At 41.1% G+C, this 22,803-nt stretch overlaps 2 protein-coding genes and 1 long non-coding RNA gene across 5 annotated transcripts in view; 2 read left to right on the forward strand and 1 right to left on the reverse strand.

Annotated features, from left to right (window-relative positions):
* Positions 1–16,607, forward strand: part of TPH1 (tryptophan hydroxylase 1) — a 32,540-nt gene extending 15,933 nt beyond the window's left edge. For both annotated transcript variants that reach the window (XM_005216077.5, XM_002693039.6), the window contains exons 5-11: positions 2,696–2,763; positions 2,907–3,103; positions 8,697–8,832; positions 9,553–9,679; positions 10,674–10,769; positions 11,489–11,622; positions 13,367–16,607. In XM_005216077.5, coding sequence (XP_005216134.1) covers positions 2,696–2,763; positions 2,907–3,103; positions 8,697–8,832; positions 9,553–9,679; positions 10,674–10,769; positions 11,489–11,622; positions 13,367–13,541 — 933 coding nt within the window. In that variant the 3' untranslated portion in view covers positions 13,542–16,607. The remainder of the gene's footprint in view (positions 1–2,695; positions 2,764–2,906; positions 3,104–8,696; positions 8,833–9,552; positions 9,680–10,673; positions 10,770–11,488; positions 11,623–13,366) is intronic.
* LOC132342323 (uncharacterized) lies at positions 1,583–21,951 on the reverse strand. Its single transcript, XR_009490656.1, has 2 exons — positions 21,138–21,951; positions 1,583–9,948 (listed from the first exon to the last, which is right to left on the reverse strand). It is a non-coding gene; the product is annotated as an uncharacterized lncRNA (long non-coding RNA).
* The window catches only part of SERGEF (secretion regulating guanine nucleotide exchange factor), a 248,199-nt gene continuing 247,309 nt past the window's right edge, over positions 21,914–22,803 (forward strand). Inside the window, exon 1 of one of the 2 annotated variants that reach the window (XM_059874868.1) lies at positions 21,914–22,052. In XM_059874868.1, coding sequence (XP_059730851.1) covers positions 21,993–22,052 — 60 coding nt within the window. In that variant the 5' untranslated portion in view covers positions 21,914–21,992. The remainder of the gene's footprint in view (positions 22,053–22,803) is intronic. The other variant, NM_001076021.1, reaches the window with a different exon arrangement.

Below are 22,803 nucleotides of genomic sequence, written 5' to 3' on the forward strand. Positions count from 1 at the left end.
TCCCATGTCTGGAATTCTTAAAATTGAGAGCTCTTCCAAGAATTACGCTACAGTTAAGACTGTGTCTGCAGTTTCTATTAAAATGTGATACAGTACAGGCGTGAGTTGGAGCATTACTAAGTCTGGAGCAGTAGGACTTCTTATGGACATCTAGGATCCTAGGAGGGGAGGAGAAGAGCACGTCTGCATTAGAGTTGTACAGGCCAGGGGTTTAATCTAGCTTCTATCACTCATTAGCTGTGTAAATGTGACCGTGTACTGCTTTAGACAGCCCCCAGCTGATCAGTGAATTTATAATAATATCTTATCAAGTATTGGAATTAATAAATTCCTGTAACTGCCCTTGGGGAGCTACAGTCTAGCTGCAAAAGTAAATCATGTATATATAAACACACATATAAGATTTAAATATGAAAAGTGTGCTAAGTGGCATGCAAAGGCTGTTTTGATATGTACACAAGGGAGGGAACACTTCTAGCTGAAGAGATCAGAGAAAGGCAACCTGTTAACTTTGCCTTAGAGAATTTGGGCAGGAAAGAGATGGAGAGAAAGGAAAATTCATTGCAAAATGAGCGAAGATTCAAAGGTAAGAAAATCTGGGGCATGTTTACAGAAAGGGGAAAAGGGTGTAAATCAGTTTTACTGACCTACTACCAAGGCCTGCTGACTTTCACCTCCTAAATACTTCTTAAATTTGTTCCTTGTTTATTCTCACCGTATCCATTAACTGATCCCTTAACTGGTTTCCCTGTCTTCATCCTTGCCACCTCCATCCTGTCCTCCTTATAGTCACAAGAATGATCTAAAGCCTGAGTGTCACAATTACCCATCTTGTGCGTAAATACAGATCTAAGAGAATTGAAAACATAAGTCCATGCGAAAACTTGTAAATGGATATTCATGAAAGCATTATTCATAGTAGCAAAAAGGTAGAAACAACCCAAATATCCATCATGATGAATGGATAACTTAAGCATGGTATGTCCCCAAAATGAAATAATAATGGCCATGAGGCTTCCCTGGTGGCTCAGATGGTAAAGCCTGCAATGTGGGTGACCCAGGTTTGATCCCTGGGTTGGGAAGATCTTCTGGAGAAGGAAATGGCAACCCACTCTAGTATCCTTGCCTGAAAAATCCCATGGACAGAGGAGCCTGGTATGCTACAGTCCACAGGGTTGCAAAGAGTGGGATACAACTGAGCGACTTCACTTTCCTTTTAATGGCCATAAAAAAGCGTGAAACACTCAACATGCTACAGCATGGGTGAAGAACTTTGAAATCTCTGTCATAGTGAAAGAAAAGCCATTCACAAAAGGCCATATATTGTGTGGTTTCTTTTATATACAATGTCCAGAACAGGCACATTCCTAGCAATAGGAAGTAGATTAGTGACTTTCAGGGCTGGGGATGAGGGAAAATGAGAGTAGTCTGCAAATGAGTAGGGTGTTTCTTTTTGGGGTGATAAAGTGTTCTGGAATCATGGTGGAGGTGGTTGCACAATATCCTAAAACCCACTAAATTATACACTTTAAAATGTCAATTTTAAAGTATGTGATTTTACATCTTGATAAAGTTGTTATTAAAAAAAAAAAAAACCCAATGGCTTCCAATTACCCCAAGACTAAAATCCAGGCGGTCAAACAGACCTTTGTTAGCAGGCCTGTAACTAGTCTTCACCGCGCTCCACGCTCTCCAGACTTCAGCAGTGTTGGATTGTGTATGTTTCCCAGGCACAACATGCTATTATTTCTGCGTTGCCCTTGGTGCTGTGCTTCCTGTCCTACACCTAGCTCTCTCAGCTCCTCTTTTGAGACTTAGCTTAGGAGTCAGCGCCGGGGACCCTTTCCTTACCCCCACTGTCCTCTTCACATACTTTGGATTCGAGTTTTCTTGTGAGTTCGAGTGGTATTTGTGCCTGTCTCTAACAAGCCATTTATCATATGCTTCAAAATCATTGGTTAACATAAACTCCTTGAAGACCTGGATTGTGCTGTGTTTTTCTGAATCTTAGCACAAGGCCAGGGGCATAGTAGGGACTTGTAAATCTATGTTAAACATACAAGTCTCATTCTTTCCTTTCAAGTGTCCTCCCCTTCTTTCCTATTTTGTATTGTTGATTATTTCCTCCTGAGACTTGCTGTTTGATGCCTTATTTTGCCTATTGTTTTTATTAAATATCTTTTATAGGTATAAATTCTAATGTTACTATTTTGTCTGTTTTTATTATCATTATTTGCTTCTGCAAATGATTAATATGTCAGCATTTTGCAATAAACTCCAAGGCTAGATTCAGCTGCCATAATATCAAGTATTAGTAATTACTACTTTGTTATTAATTACTGTATAGGAAAATATAATTGAAGATGTAGTCAGACAATTAAGAAAAAAATCTCGCCCTTGGAAAACAATGTACTTTAACTAGGGTGATACTTTTCTTTTTCCTCAAACTATTTTATTTTTGTAGCAACTGTAGTATTTTTATATCCATAGTATCTTTTATCTTTGTAGTCACTATCATATAAAGCTGTCATATAACATTGACTTTAAAATGATCATAAACTTCTAAACAGTGCTTGCTCAAAATAAGTTATACAGCCCTTCTTTATAGTCACTCGCATAATAATGAAATGTTTTCTAAATTATTTGTCAAGTATATTTTAGAATGGATATTTAAAACCTTTTCTTTAATTATTAGGGCTTCAAAGACAACGTCTACCGTAAAAGACGAAAGTATTTTGCAGATTTGGCTATGAACTATAAACAGTAAGTGTACTATAAAAATAACTTAAAACTTTGAAATAAAGAAATAAATGGCATAAATTATGCTCATATAGTACATAGAAAATAAAATATATGCTGTTTATTGGATGCTAATTCAAAATGACTTCTTCTCTTTATCTCATTAGTGGAGACCCCATTCCTAGGGTTGAATTCACTGAAGAAGAGATTAGGACCTGGGGAACTGTGTTCCGAGAGCTCAACAAACTTTACCCAACCCATGCTTGCAGAGAGTATCTCAAAAACTTACCTTTGCTTTCTAAATACTGTGGATACCGGGAAGATAATATTCCACAATTGGAAGATGTCTCAAACTTTTTAAAAGGTAATGAGCTAATTAATTTTTTTTAGCTTTTATTTTTATTTACTTTTTTAAAATTAATTTTTATTGTAGTATAGTTGCTTTATGATGTTACTAGTTTCTGCTGTACAGAAAAGTGAATCAGCTGTACCATATCCATATATCGCCTCTGTTACGGGTCTCCTTCCTGTTTTAGCTTTTATTTATTTATTTATTTTTTTTGTTGAGTATGTTTTTCTTTTTTTAAATTTTATTTTTAAACTTTACAAATTGTATTAGTTTTGCCAAATATCAAAATGAATCCGCCACAGGTATACATGTGTTCCCCATCCTGAACCCTCCTCCTTCCTCCCTCCCCATACCATCCCTCTGGGTCATTCCAGTGCACTAGCCCCAAGCATCCAGTATCGTGCATCGAACCTGGACTGGCAACTCATTTCATACATGATATTATACATGTTTCAATGCCATTCTCCCAAATCTTCCCACCCTCTCCCTCCGCAACAGAGTCCATAAGACTGTTCTATACATCAGTGTCTCTTTTGCTGTCTCATACACAGGGTTATTGTTAGCATCTTTCTAAATTCCATATATATGCGTTAGTATACTGTATTGGTGTTTTCTTTCTGGCTTACTTCACTCTGTATAATTTTTATAAAAGGAGTATTGAACTCTTTTTCAAGCACAACAGAATTTTTAATAGAGGACTAACATCTGGTTATATGGGAAGTCAGAATTTTTCTGTATTCTGTCCTGGAGAATTGGGCACCACATTTGAAGAGGAACATTCATAACCTGGAGCAAATGTGGAGGAAAGTGAGCAGAATTGTAAGGGGATAGGAAAATGTATCAGATAAATAAAATCTGAAGGATCCTTAGGAAACCTGGGAATTTAGGGGAGTTTATAACTTTATTTAAATATTTGAAGGTCATCTTATATATTAGAGGGATTATTCTACAGCTCTAAAGTAAAGGACAGTTGGATAGAAAGAGCAAACTTTTAGTTTGAAATGGAGAAGATCTTGCTAAAATAGCCATTTGAAATGCAGCAGGCTAATGAGATGATCAGTTCTACATCCATGGAAATGTTCATGCAAAAGTTCCATACCCATCTGTGACAGAGAAGATTCAGGCACCTTTGGAAAGATTGGAGTAAATGATCTCTGAAGCCCCTTTCTACACTAAGATTCTACTGTTTTCCCAAAGAAGATGTTTTAGGGGAAGCATAAATGAAGAGTAAGGACAACTTTCCTCCTTTTAGTCCATCATGCTTACTTGGGCCAGGTTTCCTTATTTTTTCCTAGCTAAAATAAGAAATAAAATGACCAATGATCTCCAGAGTCTACAATATGTAAGAGAAATAAACATCCCCTTTGATCTCAGCAGATTAGAACTTTAGGGGAAAAAATAGAAGTTATGTTTTTGACTCAAAGGGAGTTTAGTGAAAGTGAAAGTTGCTCAGTCGTGTCCGACTCTTTGCAACCCCATGGACTATACAGTCCATGGAATTTTCCAGGCCAGAATACTGGAGTGGGTAGCCTTTCCTTTCTCCAGGGGATCTTCCCAGCCCAGGGATTGAAACCAGGTCTCCTGCACTGCAGACGGATTCTTTACCAGCTGAGCCACAAGGGAAGCCCAAGAATACTGGAGTGAGTAGTTTATCCCTTCTCCAGCAGATCTTCCTGACCCAGGAATCGAACCAGGGTCTCCTGCATTGCAGGAGGATTCTTTACCAACTGAACTATCAGGAAAGCCCCAAAGCGAGTTTATCTTACTGAGTTGAGTAGATATGTAGATATTTATAACAGTCTATGTGATAAATTCAAAAACAGTATTTTCCAATCACAATAGAATTTATTACATAGACTGTTATAAACATCTACATATTTTTTCAACTCCATAATTCTCATTCCTCAACCACTGTATACAAAACTAAGAACTAAACAGAAGATGGCAATATAGTTTTTTCAAGGGAAGAACCCATGGTAGTAGTTCCTATGAAAACTAGATTTAAAAATAGTAGTGATTAAGAATGGCAGAGAACCAAAGCACATGAACTTGTGGGGCTTAACAAAGATAGACTAGCATATGCTGCAGAAGTTATTATCAAATCACATTTGCATGAGATTTAGAGGAAATATTTTGTTATGGATATGAAACTGAAAGCTGATCACTTGGGGTCTGGAGCTTGAGCAGGCTGCAGAACTTATAGCTAAAGATGTTTCAAGGGAAAGTGTCAAAGACAGAAACCAAAATTAAGAGTCAGCTCCAACAAAATGTGAGTTGGAAAGGGCTACCTACCCTGGCAAATATGGTGGCCACTAGACAACTGTGGTTGTTTAAATAATTAAAATAAATGTAAATCAAGATGTTAGTTCCCCAACCACATTAGCCACATTTCAGTGCTCAGTAGCCACACATGGCTAGTGGATACCCTACTGGGTAGTCCACATAATGAACATCTCCATCTTTGTGGAAAATTCTTTTGCCCATCAGAGTGGGAGAATCCAAGTACAAAGGAATGGGGTGGAACTGGAATTACCAGAATGTGTGAACTGAAGTTGAAAGGTTCTAGGATGACCCATTAGGGCTGCTAGAACTAACATCAAAACAAGATGTCCTTTTCATCATAGGGGACTGGAATGCAAAAGTAGGAAGTCAAGAGATACCTGGAGTAATAGGCAAGTTTGGCTTTGAAGAACAAAATGGAAGTAGGGCAAAGGCTAACAGAGTTTTGCCAAGAGAATGCACTGGTTGTAGCAAATACCCTCTTTGACAACACAAGAGACAACTCTACACATGGACATCACCAGATGGTCAATACTGAAATCAGATTGATTATATTCTTCGCAGCTGAAGATGGAGAAGCTTTATACAGTTAGCAAAAACAAGACCGGGAGCTGACTGTGGCTCAGATCATGAACTCATTGCAAAATTCAGACTTAAATTGAAGAAAGTAAGGAAAACCACTAGACGATTCAAGTATAACCTAAATCGAATCCCTTACAATTATACAGTGGAAGTGACAAATAGATTCAAGGGAATAGATCTGATAGACAGAATGCCTGAAGAACTATGGACGGAGGTTTGTGACATTGTACAGGAGGCAGTGATCAAGACTATCTCCAAGAAAAAGAAATGCAAAAAGGCAAAATGGTTGTCTGAGGTTGTCTTAGAAATACCTGAGAAAAGAAGAGAAGCTAAAGGCAAAGGAGAAAAGGAAAGCTATACCCATCTGAATGCAGAGTTCCAAAGAATAGCAAAGAGAGATAAGAAAGCCTTGCTCAGTGATCAATGCAAAGAAATAGAAGAAAACAATAGAATGGGAAAGACTAGAGATCTCTTCAGGAAAATTAGAGATACCAAGCAAACATTTCATGCAAAGATGGGCACAATAAAGGACAGATATGGTATGGACCTAATAGAAGCAGAAGACATTAAGAAGAGGTGGCAAGAATGCACAGAACTATGCAAAAAAGATCTTCAGGAACCAGATAACCATGATGGTGTGATCACTCACCTAGAGCCAGACATCCTGGAATTTGAAGTCAAATGGGTGTTAGGAAGCATCACTACGAACAAAGCTAGTGGAGGTGATGGAATACCAGCTGAACTGTTTCAAATCCTAAAAACGATGCTGTTAAAGTGCTGCACTCAATATGACAGCAAATTTGGAAAACTCAACAGTGGTCATAGGACTGGAAAAGGTCAGTTTTCATTCCAATCCCAAAGAAAGACAATGCCAAAAAATGTTCAAACTACTGCACAATTGCACTCATCTCACATGCTAGCAAAGTAATGCTCAAAATTCTCCAAGCAAGGCTTCAACAGTACGTGAACTGAGAACTTCCAGATGTTCAAACTGGATTCAGAAAAAGTAGAGGAACCTGAGATCAAATTGCCAACATCTGTTGGATCAGAAAAAGCAAGAGAGTTCCAGAAAAAGATCTACTTCTGCTTTATTGACTATGCCAAAACCTTTGACTGTGTGGATCCCAACAAACTGTGGAAAATTCTTCAAGAAATAGGAATACCAGACCACCTGACCTGCCTTCTGAGAAATCTGTATGCAGGTCAAGAAGCAACAGTTATAACTGAACATGGAACAATAGACTGGTTCCAAATTGGGAAAGGAGCATATTGTCAAGGCTGTATATTGTCACCCTGCTTACTTAACTTACATGCAGAGTACATCATGAGAAATGCCAGGCTGGATGAAGCACAAGGTGGAATCAAGATTGCCGGAAGAAATATCAATAACCTCAGATACGCAGATGACACCACCCTTATGGCAGAAAGCAAAGAGGAACTGAGGAGACTCTTGGTAAAAGTAAAAGAGGAGAGCGAAAAAGCTGGCTTAAAATACAACATTCAAAAAACTAAGATCATAGCATCCGGTCCCATCACTTCATGGCAAATAGATGGGGAAACAATGGAAACAATGAGAGACTTTATTTTCTTGGGTTCCAAAATCACTGCAGATGGTGGTTGCAGCCATGAAATTAAAAGATGCTTGCTCCTTGGAAGAAAAGCTATGACCAACCTAGACAGCATATTAAAAAGCAGATACATTACTTTGCCGACAAAAAGGTCCATCTAGTCAAAGCTATGGTTTTTCCAGTAGTCATGTATAGATGTGAGAGTTGGATCATAAAGAAAGCTGAACACTGAAGAATTGATGCTTTTGAATGGCAGTGTTGGAGAAGAGTCTTGAGAGTCCCTTGGACTGCAAGGAGATCTAACCGGTTCATCCTAAAGGAAATTGGTCCTGAATATTCATTGGAAGGACTGATGCTGTAGCTGAAACTCCAATACTTTGGCCACCTGATGCGAAGAATTGACTCACTGGAAAAGACCCTGATGCTGGGAAAGATTGAAGGCAGGAAGAGAAGGGGACAACAGAGGATGAGATGGTTGGATGGTATCACTGATTCGATGAGCATGAGTTTGAGCAAACTCCTGGAGTTGGTGATGGACAGGGAAGCCTGGTGTGCTGCAGTCCATAGGGTCGCAAATAATGACATGACTGAGCGACTGAACTGAACTGAGAGTTTGAAATGAAGGACAGTATTAGAGCTTATAGAGGTCCCCAGAGCCACTGCAGCAAGTAACTTTCACAGTGGGCATGCAGTCTCAACTGTTGGGGAATGAAAGAGCACCAGTCAGTTCAGATAATAAAGAAACTACAAGAGGGAGTACTGGCTAAGAATGTCATAGTTTCAAAAAATGGTTCTGGTGTAAATTAACAGATTTTTAAAGTTTTTTTTTTTTTTTTTTAAAAGAAAGATTGTCTAAGGAACAGTTTAACCTCTTCATGGAGACAGCAAGGTGCAGTGTAGGGCCTGGGTTCATCCTACATTTATCATCTGCTGTGTGGCCTTGGGCACATTATTGAGTCTTTGAGCCATAGTTTTATGGTTGGCACAATCATAAACATGAAAGGAGATGTCATGTGTAAAAGTTCTTAAGTCACCGTCTGGCCATTGTAATTATGACTTGTGTGACATGTTTTAGCTTCATGTTCTCCCTCCAAGTGGTAACTTGGTGCCACTGGCAGAATTAAAATGTTGCAGCAACTAGTCTATTCTGGGGAACATTTTTCTCCTTTGCTTTGCAGAACGCACAGGTTTTTCCATCCGTCCTGTGGCTGGTTACTTATCACCAAGGGATTTCTTATCAGGCTTAGCCTTTCGAGTTTTCCACTGCACACAGTATGTGAGACACAGTTCAGATCCTCTCTACACTCCAGAACCGTAAGTACCTCTATCGCAGCTCCATCCATCAGTATGGTACTTACCTCACGAGTTTTGTTTTCATGAAGATCAAGTGAATTAGCACATGTAAAGCATTTTGAATGGTGCTTGGCCTGTAATACATGTTCTCTGCGCTATACAGGCTAGCCATTACTATTACCAGTAGTAACTGACAACCTGTTAGGTACCAAGTACTGTTCTAAGCATAGGGGATGTAAGACTGAAAAAAATTCAAAGTTTCCTGCCCTCCTAGGGCTTATATTCCAATGGGAGATACAGAAATAAACAAACAAGTAAATATGAATAAAATAGAATATCAGGTGGTTATAAGTTCCATGGAGAAAAATAAAGCAGGGAAAGGGGACAGAGGTGTGTGTGTGTGTGTGTGCGTGTGTGTATTTCTATTTTGAAAAGGGTGATCAGAGAAGGACTCTCTGAAAAGGTGACATTTGAACAGAGACCTGATTTGGGGGTGGAGGTGGGGTGACATGTGGATGTCTGTGGGTATGTGCGTGAATTTATGTATATGTGTTTGTGAATGTTCAAGGTTTTGAACCAAAATAATTTCTTTACTATAAAAATGTCCTTTGTGGTCCATTTCCAAAGTAATACCACCTGATCAGTTTGAATAAAAGTAAGATCAGGTTTTTATTTGATTGAATGGTTGATCATGCATTTATGTTAAACGTCATAGTGTGACAACTTGTACCTCTTTTTCAGAGATACCTGCCATGAACTCTTAGGTCATGTTCCTCTTTTGGCTGAACCTAGTTTTGCTCAGTTCTCCCAAGAAATTGGCCTGGCTTCTCTTGGAGCTTCAGAAGAGGCTGTTCAAAAACTGGCAACGGTATAAATCTGGAAATCGCTATACAGATCATTAATTCTTAACTGGGGTGGGATGTGGGTTTTTGTGTAGTTTAAAAGTACATATTCCAGATGAGCATTAGAAAATTTGTCTCTGCTCATATTTAATTTAATTTAAATAGTTTAAATAACACTAAAGGAAGACATTTAAGGTTTATCCAAAGAAGACGTGGTAGGCTACAGTCCACGGGGTTGCAAAGAGGCAGGCAAGACTGAGAGACTTCACTTCACTTCACTTCAAGAAGACATGAGCTTAAAAAAAAAAGGCAGAGAAATAAAGAACACTAGAATACAACAATGTTAATAGTTTATATACCCTTTTTTTCAGTAAAAAATGATAGGTTCTCTAAAAATGATGCTAAAAATATTTTTTAGCATTTTATAAGACATCATGCTGGAAATACAAATATGAGTAAAGTTTAATTCCCACCTTCAAGGAACTTAATGTGTTAGTCACTCACTCATGTCCTACTCTTTGTCACCTTATGAATTGTAGCCGGTTAGACTCCTCTGTCCATGAAATTCTCCAGGCAAGAATACTGGAGTGGGTAGCCATTCCCTTCTCCAGAGGATCTTCCTGACCCAGGGATTGAACCTGGGTCTCCTGCATTGCTGGCAGATTCCTTACCACAGAGCCACCTGGGAAGCCCATAAAATGGTTTATTATATTTTAAAATTAATGTCAATATTTAAATTTTGTCTCAGTTTACATTTGAATATGGTAAATATAGTTAGCTATATCCCACATACACGGAAGGTCCTTAGGGTCCTTAGTTATACTTGAAGGTATGTAAGAGTTCCAGGAACAAAAGTTTGAGAAGTCTGACTTGGTCAAGGCCAGACTGTAGAAATACTTGTGAGCCAATCTGGGGTCTTGGATTTTATTCCAGGATAAATTGGGTCAGTGCCTAAACGTCGTAATTTGTTTTAAACTGAGCCATCCACGATGTGAAGGTAACGCTGATGTCCTTTTGCAGTGCTACTTCTTCACTGTGGAGTTTGGTCTGTGCAAACAAGAGGGGCAGCTAAGAGTCTTTGGTGCCGGCTTACTTTCTTCCATCAGTGAACTCAAAGTAAGAGTTGTAAATATTTGCATGTAACCATATTCACTTAATGTAATTGATGTGACCTGAAATAGTTTCTGGATTTGAACAAGAGCTTACTGTGGAAAATACTTGGGGTGGCAGTAAGCATTACCTAAGAGGTATTTTTCTCTCTTTCCTAAGTTTTCTGAATATAGATGCCTATTCAGAATATAGATATATCTTCTAAATAAATAAGTATTTTAAAGCTTTGGCTTAACAAAGTCTTGCTGTTTCCTCACTGTTTTTGGTGTGCTAACAATAACTTCAGTACTTTCTAGGGAATTCTTCAGTGAGATTTATTATGTATCCAATAAAGGAATGAACCTCTGTTAGGTGGTGAATGGAAGGTACAGTCCTGCTCTCAAAGAGCCCACCACCTGCTGGAGGGTACAAGTCATGTATAGGAATAACTACTGTTGGGTAGAAAGCAGATGCCATATTAACAGTAAATAAATAAAGATCCTTGGGTATATCCTACATGGAGAAGAGTGTTATAAAGAGTGGGGCATTTTATAGGGAATAGCAATTCATTTGTTTTACTTTAGTATATTGTGGATTAAATAGAGATGTAGGAAATAAGTTTGGAATTGTAGATTGGGACCACTCTGTAATACATTCAGAGGTGTGCTGATTCTGGCAGTTGTGTGAAGAAGGTGATCTATGAAAATGGATAGTATTTTTTGATTTATGGACTCTTTGTCCTCTAGCATGCTCTTTCTGGACATGCCAAAGTAAAGCCCTTTGACCCCAAGATTACATGCAAACAGGAGTGTCTCATCACAACTTTTCAGGATGTCTACTTTGTATCTGAAAGCTTTGAAGATGCAAAGGAGAAGATGAGGTAAAGTATATCTTCCTCATACCTTAATTTTCCTCTGCCTTATATAGGTCCAGTAATGTAACAAGTCACAGAAGTAAACAGCTAATAATTAGAAGCCCTCTACGCTTACTCCTTGGAAGGAAAGTTATGACCAACCTAGATAGCATATTGAAAAGCAGAGACATTACTTTGCCAACAAAGGTCCATCTAGTAAAGGCTATGGTTTATCCAGTGGTCATGTATGGATGTGAGAGTTGGACGGTGAAGAAAGCTAAACACTGAAGAATTGATGCTTTTGAACGGTGGTGTTGGAGAAGACTCTTGAGAGTCCCTTGGACTGCAAGGAGATCCAACCAGTCCATTCTGAAGGAGATTAGCCCTGGGATTTCTTTGGAAGGAATGATGCTAAAGCTGAAACTCCAGTACTTTGGCCACCTCATGCGAAGAGTTGACTCATTGGAAAAGACTCTGATGCTGGGAGGGATTGGGGGCAGGAGGAGTGGGGGACGACAGAGGATGAGATGACTGGATGGCATCACTGACTCGATAGACGTGAGTCTGGGTGAACTCCGGGAGTTGGTGATGGACAGGGAGGCCTGGCGTGCTGCGATTCATGGGGTCCCAAAGAGTCGGACACGACTGAGCAACTGAACTGAACTGAACTGAGCTGAGGCACCTTCTGCCTGGAACATATCTCCCTTCCACAGTAAATATTTAGGATGTGTTGTTTACAGTTATGTTCAGGGTTGCAAATATGAATCAGATACACTGAGAAACTGGTTACTTCCCATTCCTTCCTATCAGAGAGTTTATAATCTAATAGGGAAAACACAATGTATGCAAATTACTATATACCAAATTGGAAGCCTTAAAGAGATACAGATGAAACATCGTTTTGCATTTTATCCAGGAGCAAGTCATTCCAGATAGGGGAGAGGGAAAGTTTAATGGCATTTCAAAAAGGACATGAAGTATACAAAGTGTTTCAGTTCAGTTTAGTTCAGTTGCTCAGTCGTGTCCAACTCTTTGCGACCCTATGATTCCCAGCACGCCAGGCCTCCCTGTCTATCACCAACTCCCGGAGTTCACTCAGATTCATGTCCATAGAGTCGGTGATGCCATCCAGCCATCTCATCCTCTATCATCCCCTTCTCCTCCAGCCCCCAATCCCTCCCAGCATCAGAGTCTTTTCCAATGAGTCAACTCTTCTCATGAGGTGGCCAAAGTATTAGAGTTTCAGCTTCAGCATCAGTCCTTCCAATGAACACCCAGGACTGATCTCCTTTAGGATGGACTGGCTGGATCTCCTTGTAGTCCAAGGGACTCTCAAGAGTCTTCTCCAACACCACACTTCAAAAGCATCAATTCTTCGGCGCTCAGCTTTCTTCACAGTCCACCTTTCACATTCATACATGACCACTGGAAAAGCCATAGCCTTTACTAGATGGACCTTTGTTGGCAAAGTAATGTCTCTGCTTTTGAACATGCTATCTAGGTTGGTCATAACTTTCCTTCCAAGGAGTAAGTGTCTTTTAATTTCATGGCTGCAATCACCATCTGCAGTGATTTTGGAGCCCAAAAAAATAAAGTCTGACACTTTTTCCACTGTTTCCCCATCTATTTCCCATTAAGTGATGGGGCCAGATGCCATGATCTTCGTTTTCTGAATGTTTAGATATGTTCAATGTTAGACTAATGGACAGTATTCTGTTTTCATCATTTTCGCCCTAGAAACTGATCGCCTCTTATTTGTTTTCTTATATAGAGAATTTACCAAGACAATCAAGCGTCCATTTGGAGTGAAGTATAATCCGTATACACGGAGTATTCAGATCTTGAAAGATACCAGGAGTATAACCAGCGCCATGAACGAGCTTCAGCATGAGCTGGATGTTGTCAGTGATGCCCTTGCTAAGGTCAGCAGGCAGCTGAGCATCTGACAGTTACCAGTCCTCATCCTCAAAGCATCTGAGCACCAATTCAGATGCCTGTGGGCCAACTGTGGCTTTGCTTAAAGAGCTGATTGTGGAGGGACAGCAGCCAAACAATATTCTCTACTCACCTTCTTTAAGGGACCATTACTCTTTGAAAATGAGTACCCAGATACCCCGAGCACACATCTAGATATTTTAGCCACTACTTATTTTTTTCTTTTGGTAACAGCTTTTGTGAAGTATAATTCACATACGATACAATTCACTTACCATCCCAGTTTTTATAGAGAATTTGCTTGACCCAATGGATAAATCTATTCTTAGCCTGATTTTATTTTCCCCAGTTCTTCTTGAGTAAAATGATGATCACTTAAAATACCTTGATGGTTATTATGGAGCTAATCCATATTGTTATCTAAGATCCTCTTATTTCTACAGTATCTTGCTTATCATCAAATTTGGGCCAAGCTTGGTCACATTCACATGCCTCAATTTAATAGGAAACCAACTCTCTCCACTGCTAGCCTGAGCAAAAGCAGAGAGAGCTTTGCATATGAAACATGCCTAGTAAAGAGCAGATAGTCTAATTTTAAGTGTAATGTCTTATAGGGAAATAGGAGTATCTAAATCTAGAAAGGCTGATTGGGACATAATCGTTAAGAATTTGTGACTTTATTTTGTAGGCACTAGGGAGCCCCTGCCGAGTGACCATCCTCCTTGGGGATGGTCTTTTCTTTCTATGGCACTCTGTATGTTTTACACGATCTGCCTTACTCAGGAGGCCAAAGGGAACTTGGTGGGTGTGCCACTTGCAAGGCCCTGAACTCAGACATGCAGCCCCAGAGAATGTCCTCAGGTTAGCAGGAGACAGTGTTGTTAAGAGGGAGAGTTCAAACTGAGACAGAGCAGAGACGTACCAAGTTAAAGTTGGAAAGCAGTGCCAAGCACTTTATTTCCAAGGTATAAGCAGAGACCATAAATAGGAAGGCCAGGCGTGAGGGTATAGGGTGCGGAAATGGGGAAGAAAATGGTGTAAGAAATGTCAGGAAGAGCGTTTTCAGACTGACACTGAAACAGTGAAGGTAGCTAGCACTGGCTTTTATGTGGTGTCAGCGGTGTAGTACAAGGAACAGGTCTGGTATTAACGGGTAACTCTGGAGGCCACAGGACAGGCTTTATTTTTTCAGTTTGCTCCTATTCTCCCCGCACCCACGAAAAGAAGACTTTCCTCAAGTTTCTGCTTTTGGCCCTCTTTTCTCTCTGCTTTCTGTTCATGGAGATGTCATCCGTGTCCATAACTTCAATTCTTATTCCGTATGTGTCCCATATTTGCAATTCTAACTCTTAACACCTGTCTTGAGTTTTTGCCTTTTAAATCCAACTGCCTACTAGATATTTCCATCTAATGCCCCATAAATTAGGCCAATGTTGTGTAACTTCTTGTCACACTATTTACATAGAATGAAATGGGGTTGTGCATAATGGCAGCCCTGCCAAGAATTTTAAACTCTATAGGTCCAAAAAGGAACTCAGAATCACCTGAATATTGTGCTCCATCAGTTTCCTCTCCCAGTGATCTCATTTCTATTAATGGTGAATGAAACTGAAACTGTTAGTCACTCAGTCGTGTTTGATTCTTTGTGATGCCATGGACTGCAGACCACCAGACTTCTCTGTCCATGGGATTCTCCAGGCAAAAATACTGGAGTGGGTAGCCATTCCCTTCTCCAGGGGATCTTCCCGACCCCAGGATGGAACCTGAATCTCCTGCATTGCAGGAAGATTCTTTACTGTCTGAGCCACCAGGGAAGCCAGGGTCATATTTTCAGCCAATTTTCTGTTCATAATCAGCTACTTTAAAAACTGTGTCCTTAATTTTTTTCACATTAATAGTCAAATTGTATATCATTTAACATTTTTTTCCAACAGATCACTAGATATTTTAATCCTTTTTAGGCCTCAAAGGAAAATTTAAAAACTCTTAAAATTTATTTCATTTTATATTATACAAGGAAATAGAATTAGGAAGAGTAATTTATGGTACTTCAGATTTTTACATTACTTGTAAATTTTAATAGCTGATCAACTGTTAAATATACCTTTGATAGTACTAGATCTAAGTCAGTTAATCTGAAACCATTTGAAATACTGGTTAAGTAGTTTATAGTATTTGGTTGCAAGGAAATCTATGAAGCAAACCATGATAGATAGCAAATAAAAAATTATGCATACTGTGTCTGGTTATTTTCATACAACCTTGATTATGGTAAAGAATCATAGTTATTGAATTTTTAAATGATGGTATTTCAAATCACTATGATTAAAGCACACTAAAGTAAATGTTAAAGACACAACAATTATAATTCACATCTTCAGAATAATGGAAACATTTTATGATTGATGTCAGATTTTCACAACTCTGAATTTGTGATGTTTGGTAAATGAGGAATCCTGAGAGTCTTAGAGTTTTCATGCATTTTAAATATATTTCTTCAAAGCCTCAAGGAATATGTTAATACTTACTCAAATATCAGAACAGACTTGAACCAAAAGTGCGGTTCATAATGGTTAATCAGTGAGTTATTACTCAGAGACACAGATGGTATTTTCCTGACTTTTTGAAGAACGAACGCTTCAAAATCTGGTTGTCAGAATGCCTACATTTCTTAATCTGCCTATTTTGTCATTTGGAGTTATACAGTGGTAATGACACACCAAAGTGTGTCCAAACTGAAAGAAAAAATCCTGGAATTACTAGAGCAACACATAATAGAGTTTGTATATTACTCTCTAGGAAATGTATAAAGACACTGTTGTCTTATTTCAGTCTTGTCTTTATTTTACAATGTGATACACATTTATGATTTGAAAGTTTGTTAGTCATTTGGATAATAAAAGGACACAAAATTTATGTTTTCAATAAGCATATATTTTTTGTCAAATGTATGTTGAAAATGGATTTAAATGTATATTAGAATTTTATTAGTTTCAAAAATCTGTAACATCCTTATTCCTTTTAAAAAGCCTATGAATATGTGATATAAGTGAAATCAAATACACCTGGAAAACCTAGTAACCAGTTTTTGGAATTCTTGATAAAGTTTCAGTCTTGTGTTTCTCATCTGTTAAGTGGGCTAGATGTACTTTCCTGGGTTATTGTAAGAATTACATTGTGAGAGGATTCTGTAAAAATAAACTTATTAGCCATATGTAAAGAATCATTGGGGCTTCCCAGGTGGCTCGGTGGTAAAGAATCAGCCTACCAATGCAGGGGACATGGGTTTGATCCCTGGTCCAGGAAGATCCCCGAAGAAGGAAATGGCAACTCACTCCAGTGAGAACCCCATGGACAGAGGAGCCTGGCATGCTGTACTCCTCGGGGTCACAAAAGAGTCAGACCTGACTTAGCCACTGAACGACAGCAAAGAATCATTAACCTCCTTATCAGAAATCCTTCATAGCTTCTGGATGATTTTATCTTCCTCCAGAAGAAATTAACTTTTGCTTGAGCAGGCAGTGCTTAGTCCAAGTAGGAGCTAAGTCAACTTGATGATACATTTCAGTCTTTGAGGGCTGGTCTATTTCCAGGTCACCTCTACTCTTAGGGTGCAGCTCTTTGGGAATCTCAGAGGAAAGCTTTGAGTATGTACCAGGGCTTTTCCTTGGGGATCCTGGACTTCTGCTCTCCTTTCCTTTACTCTTACTCCTCCTGATCGCATAAAATTGCTAAAAGTACTGTTCAGTTTCTCAGCTTCTCAGCTGCTGCTTTCAGCCCAGCTCCTTTTTTTCTTTGAGCCCAGCTTCTTAGCCTCCAAGTCACTGCTTGCTAATTAACAAATGCTTCAAGTAGAAAAGTAGTGCCAAATGAAATCTCTCAGCTTTTAGATCCTGGCCCTCCAAGTTCTGGCTGCTTTCATAGCTCTCCAATGACTTAAAACAAATTTTAAAAATATTTTCCCATCTTTCCTAATTGTTTTTGGTGAGAGAACTGGTCTGTAGCTAGCTAATCTGCATATATTCTGCATATATTCTAAATTCTGCATATATTAGCTATTTCTGCATATATTCTGTGGAAATCTGACCCTGGAGTAAATCATTTAATTTCTTTGAGCCTCAGCTTTCTCATCTATAAAATAATGATCCCAACAATACTTATTATACCAGTAATATTGACAGGATCAAATAAGATAATCTAAAAGAAAAAACTTCCTAACCTGTATAGTATACAGATATATTCCGTATACTCAAAAAACTTCATATTTTCCTCTTATGGGGAGACAAGGCACCTGACAGTGTTACCATCAAATAATTCAAATCTAGCTTCATTCAATAATTCATCAAATAATTTGTATCTAGCTTCATTGCTCAAACTCATGTCTGACTCGATGGACGTGAGTTTGAGCAAGCTTGGGGAGTTGGTGACAGACAGGGAAGCCTGGCGTGCTGCAGTCAATGGGGTTGCAAAGAGTTGGACATGACTGAGTGACTGAACTGAACTGAGCTTCATTCAAGAACTGAAACTCAACCAAGCTGCTAATGGGAAGAGCTAGTCAGTGGTATGTACATAGTTCAAATATTGATAGTAGCTTCACTGCAACACTTTCAAGAAATTGTATTAAGGGATATAACTTGATAATATAAGTTAGTTAAAGTACTGATGCGTGTATATTCAAGGGATGAAACTGAGTAACAACTGTATTCTTCCAGATCCTCTCACTATGAAAACTGACTCTAGGTTGTTCCTTCATATGCCCCTTTGGATGAAATCTCAGGTTCCTGTATTGAATTTTCTGCTCACTTTAAGTCCTTAGCTTCTAAGCTGTTTCTCTCATTTCAGTATTTAAAAATTCCAGTGTTATAAATTTTAAGATTAAAGTTTTTCTTCTCCTCTAGAACTGAGAAAGGAAGAGATGTGCTTTGTGTTTTTATTTTCTTGTGGCTCATTCTCTACTCACAAGAATGCCTCTGGCTCCACCAGGGTTTGGGGATGGTGATGAGGAGGAGAGGTAAGGAGTAAGAAGTTCTTTTTGGTTTGATACTATTGACTTGGTATATATGCTTTCTGTACTTGGTAAGTATTTCGTGTTGACTCATTGTCTGTGGGTGTTTTGAAAGAGCTTCCTACTTCTTATTTCTTGGAATCTCTTAATTCGGGTATATTAATGTCTCTGAATGGGATGCTGAATTCATCTCGCTCAGCCTTTATGGATCTAGTAGTCAACTCTCCTGTGGGGGTCCCTTCAGCCCTCCAGAAATTCCCATGGGCTGAGTCTAACACTATACCCTGGGCAATTTGCTCACGCATGGGAAACACTCACATAGGAGATATTCAGACATTCTTTGTCTTAAAATCTCTGGACATGAAAGACCCCTCCAAAGTAACAATATCTCTGCTCACTATCAGAGCAGTTATCTGGCCAGAAGCCATTGGATATTTCTCAGCATGAACTGGACAGCAACCTGAAGTGAAAATCGCTTAGTTGTGTCTGACTCTTTGCAACCATATGGACTGTACAGTCCATGGAATTCTCCAGGCCAAAATACTGGAGTGGGTAGCCTTTCCCTTCTCCAGGGGATCTTCCCAACCCAGGGATCGAACCCAGGTCTCCCGCATTGCAGGGGGATTCTTTACCAGCTGAGCCACCAGGGAAGCCCAGATAGCAACCTGCCTGGTCCCAACATGGAGGGATACATGCCAAGCTCTCAGTGGCCCTGCTGACACCTGCCTTTCCTTAGACACAAAATGGGCAGGATTCATAGTACACTGACAATATTGCACGTATCCTCTCAGAATTCTCTTTCAACCTCTTCAACCTCTTTCATAGACTTCCAGGGTATGTGAAGGTTTCTAGACACCTTCACAAGTTCTGCTTTGGTGGTTTTGTACCTCATTTTATAATGTGGGAGTAATTGGCACTTACTACTTTAGTGAAAGTGAAAGTGAAGTTGCTCAGTCGTGTCCAACTCTTTGCTACCCCATGGACTGTAGCCTACCAGGTTCCTCTGTCCATGGGATTCTCCAGGCAAGAATACTGGAGTGGGTTACCATTTCCTTCTCCAGGGGATCTTCCCGACCCAGGGATCGAACCCAGGTCTCCCGCACTGGAGGCAGATGCTTTAACCTCTGAGCCACCAGGGAAGCCCAAGAGTCCTAGCCAAATGGAGATGAGGAGGGTCTAATTTTATACTATTACATATGCTTAAAAGGAATGGTCAGGGACTTCCCTAGTGGTCCAGTGGTTAAGAGTCTACCTGCCAATGCAGGAGACAAGGGTTTGATCCTTGGCTGGGGAAGATACCACCTGCAGCAGGGCAGCTGAGCCCCGTGTGCTGCAACTACTGAAGTCCTATGCCTAGAGCCCATACTCTACAATAAGAAAAGCCACTGCGATGAGAAGCTTGCACACTGCAATGAAGAGTAGCCCTTGCTCACCACAACTAGAGAAAGCCTGTGTGCAGCAATGAAGATCCACCACAGCCAAAAATATCAATCAATTAATTAATTTTAAAAAAAGGAACGATAGTCTGATCATATAAAAGGCCACTCTTATAAAACAGGCTTCCCTGGTGGCTCAGCTGGTAAAGAGTCTGCCTGCAATGCTGGAGACCTGGGTTCGATCCCTGGGTTGGGAAGATCCCCTGGAGAAGGGAACAGCTATCCACTCCAGTATTCTGGCCTGGAGAATTCCATGGGCTGTATGTGGTCACAAAGAACGGGACACGACTGAGTGACTTTCACTAAATCATTTAACTTAAAAACAATCAGCAAACAGTATAGTTTTTGCACATCAAGTTCTCTTGAGAACAAAGAGCTGCTTTGCCTCTAAGGTTTTCATTTTTATTAGCATGGTCCTCCATGTTTTCAAGATGCCACAGACTGGACAGGTAAACGTGAGGTGCTGCCCTTAAGTGGTCTTTAGGCAGAAACACCAAGGAGTGGGTGGAGTGAAAGAATGGGAAATACTATAAGAGCTCAGGGAGACGCTAGCAAGGGCCTCTCAGGTATAAAGGGTGATGAGTACTGGAGGCTTGTGTCAGCAGAGGGGTCAAGAACCACTGAATACGGACTATCTTTTTAATGTGACCCCATTTGTACCCGCAAGATAAGTTGTGGCTTGGAGTCTGGGTTGTGTACAAAAAGTACAAAAAAGAAAATAAAAATCACCTGTAATCCAACACCCAGCGTGTGTGTGCATGAAATTGATATAATATTTGCTTTAATTATACATCATGAATATTTCTGTTACTATTTTACAAAACGTTTTTTTTTTTTTAATGGCAGCCTAGTATTCAAGTGCATGGCTATACAATTTAATCAATTTGTTTTTGAACTTTAAGGACTTTAGATTCTAAGTTCTTTACTATTATATGTAACCCCATAATGAATAACTTGGAGTACAAGGGTTTGTGCATAGTTCCAATTTTTTTTCTTGTGATAAATGAACAGAAGTGGAATTGCTATCTTCATATTCGTAGTATTCTTTGCTACATTTTCCTTCAGAAAAATTGTCTGATAGTGTATGAAGGTGTGTCTGATAAAAGCTGTTTTATATGAAAATTTTTGCTGGATGAAAATCATTCAGTTATTATCCAAGTTATTACCTGATGATCAGAATCCGGGCAGGGGCTATGCTGGAAGCGCTGAGGGTTAGAAGGCCGCTCTGGCAGGCAGGAATCAGTTGAAAACCAGCCTCCTTAGTTCAGTATCCGGGGGTGAGTTCCCGCTCCGTGCCAGGAGCTGAGGGCGTTGAGCAACGCTGTAAGACACTACATTCGCCCACTAGGAAGCACCCTTCGATCTTGCAAACTGCACACCAAAGCAGGCCCGAAGCCAGTTTGGCCTAAGACAGGACCCTTTCCACCTCCCTTCCCAGGCTCAATTTCTTCCCCATCAAAATGGTGATGCAATCCCCGTTCTGTCAGCCACTCCGGGCCGTCATGGGGCTCTAACCTGAGCAAGCTTTCTGAACGGTTTAGCGTAGCGCAAGCGTACAGAATTATTACTAAAAATAGAGTGCGCGGGGAGGGAAGGAGACGCCAAGCTGCCGGGCGAGACCAGAGACAGGGGGCGGAGACGCTCGTAGCGCGCCGGGGCGGGGTGATGGGGGAGCTGCAAACCCGCTCCCGCCGGCGCCAGGTTAGCAGCTGCAAGAGGGGGCGGCCCACAGCCAGCCGCAGACCCTTCCCCGGCGTGGGCGCCGCACACCCTTCACCAATCCCTTCCCAGGCCTGCCCCGCTTCGGCAAGCCTCTCCCCCGGCGGGCCCCGCCCCACCCCCTGCCCGGCCGGTCCCGCCCCGCTCCCTCCCTGGCGGGTCCCACCCCGCTGCCCAGGAGGGCTCCGCCCCCGCCCCGCCCCGCCCCCTGCCCGAGACGGCCCCGCCCCCGCCCCGCCCTCTCTCCGGGAGGGCTTGTACCCGCGCCGGCCCCCCCGGAAGCGCGGGCTGAGAGTGCCCGCATGGAGCCAGAACCGCACTCCTCGGAGGCCGTCCCTACAGCTGCCGCGCTCTTCGCTTGGGTACGTGACTCCGCCCCCGGGCCGAGGCAGCTGGAACTGAGGGTCGCACAGACCCTGGGAAGCCCCCGGCCTGGGCGTGGGCGGCCCTGGGGCCCAGTGGTCGAGGTCCGAGAGGCGCTCCGGGTTGGAGGATCCTGGGTTGGGGTCTGGGTAGAAGAGGATCGGGAGGGAAGGGTCTTCGTGGGTGACTTAGGGGCTTGGGATCGGAGGAGCTGCGGCGCAGAGGGAAGAACCTGCTACCCGGACACAGTGTGTGAGTCCGCGACAGACTTCAGGCCTCGATAGCGCTGGGAAAGACCGCGCGGCGGGCTCTGTGCAGAGACTACCGCCCTGTGGGGCCACCTGTGCTTCTCACCCTCCCGTTGCCAGGAGGATGGAGGCCTTTCCCCAGCTCCACCCCCGCCTGGTTGGAGCATCCTTTTGGTGTGAGGCCTGCCGTGTTGAACCGTGCACGCGGCGAGACCCTGCATAGTTGCAGATATTCGGCTGTGATTGGAACCTGCCTGCACTGGGAGTGTGGGAGACTGTGCTGGTGTTGGTTTGACCAGAGCATTGAGAGACGGGGTCATCTTTATGTATCGTGGTTGGGCAAGAGGAGAGCCTGTGCACAGGAGAGCGTGGCAGGCATCCGGCCAGATGCATGGGAACAAGCAGACACAGTGTCTTGTAGTTCTTCACAGGGCATAATTGTATTGAAATGTATGAGTTGTTAATAATATCAGTCTCCTTCGCTAGAATGTAGGCATCAGGA

This window comes from Bos taurus, chromosome 15 (assembly GCF_002263795.3).
Source record: "Bos taurus isolate L1 Dominette 01449 registration number 42190680 breed Hereford chromosome 15, ARS-UCD2.0, whole genome shotgun sequence".
In the NCBI taxonomy this organism is placed as follows: Eukaryota; Metazoa; Chordata; class Mammalia; order Artiodactyla; family Bovidae; genus Bos; species Bos taurus.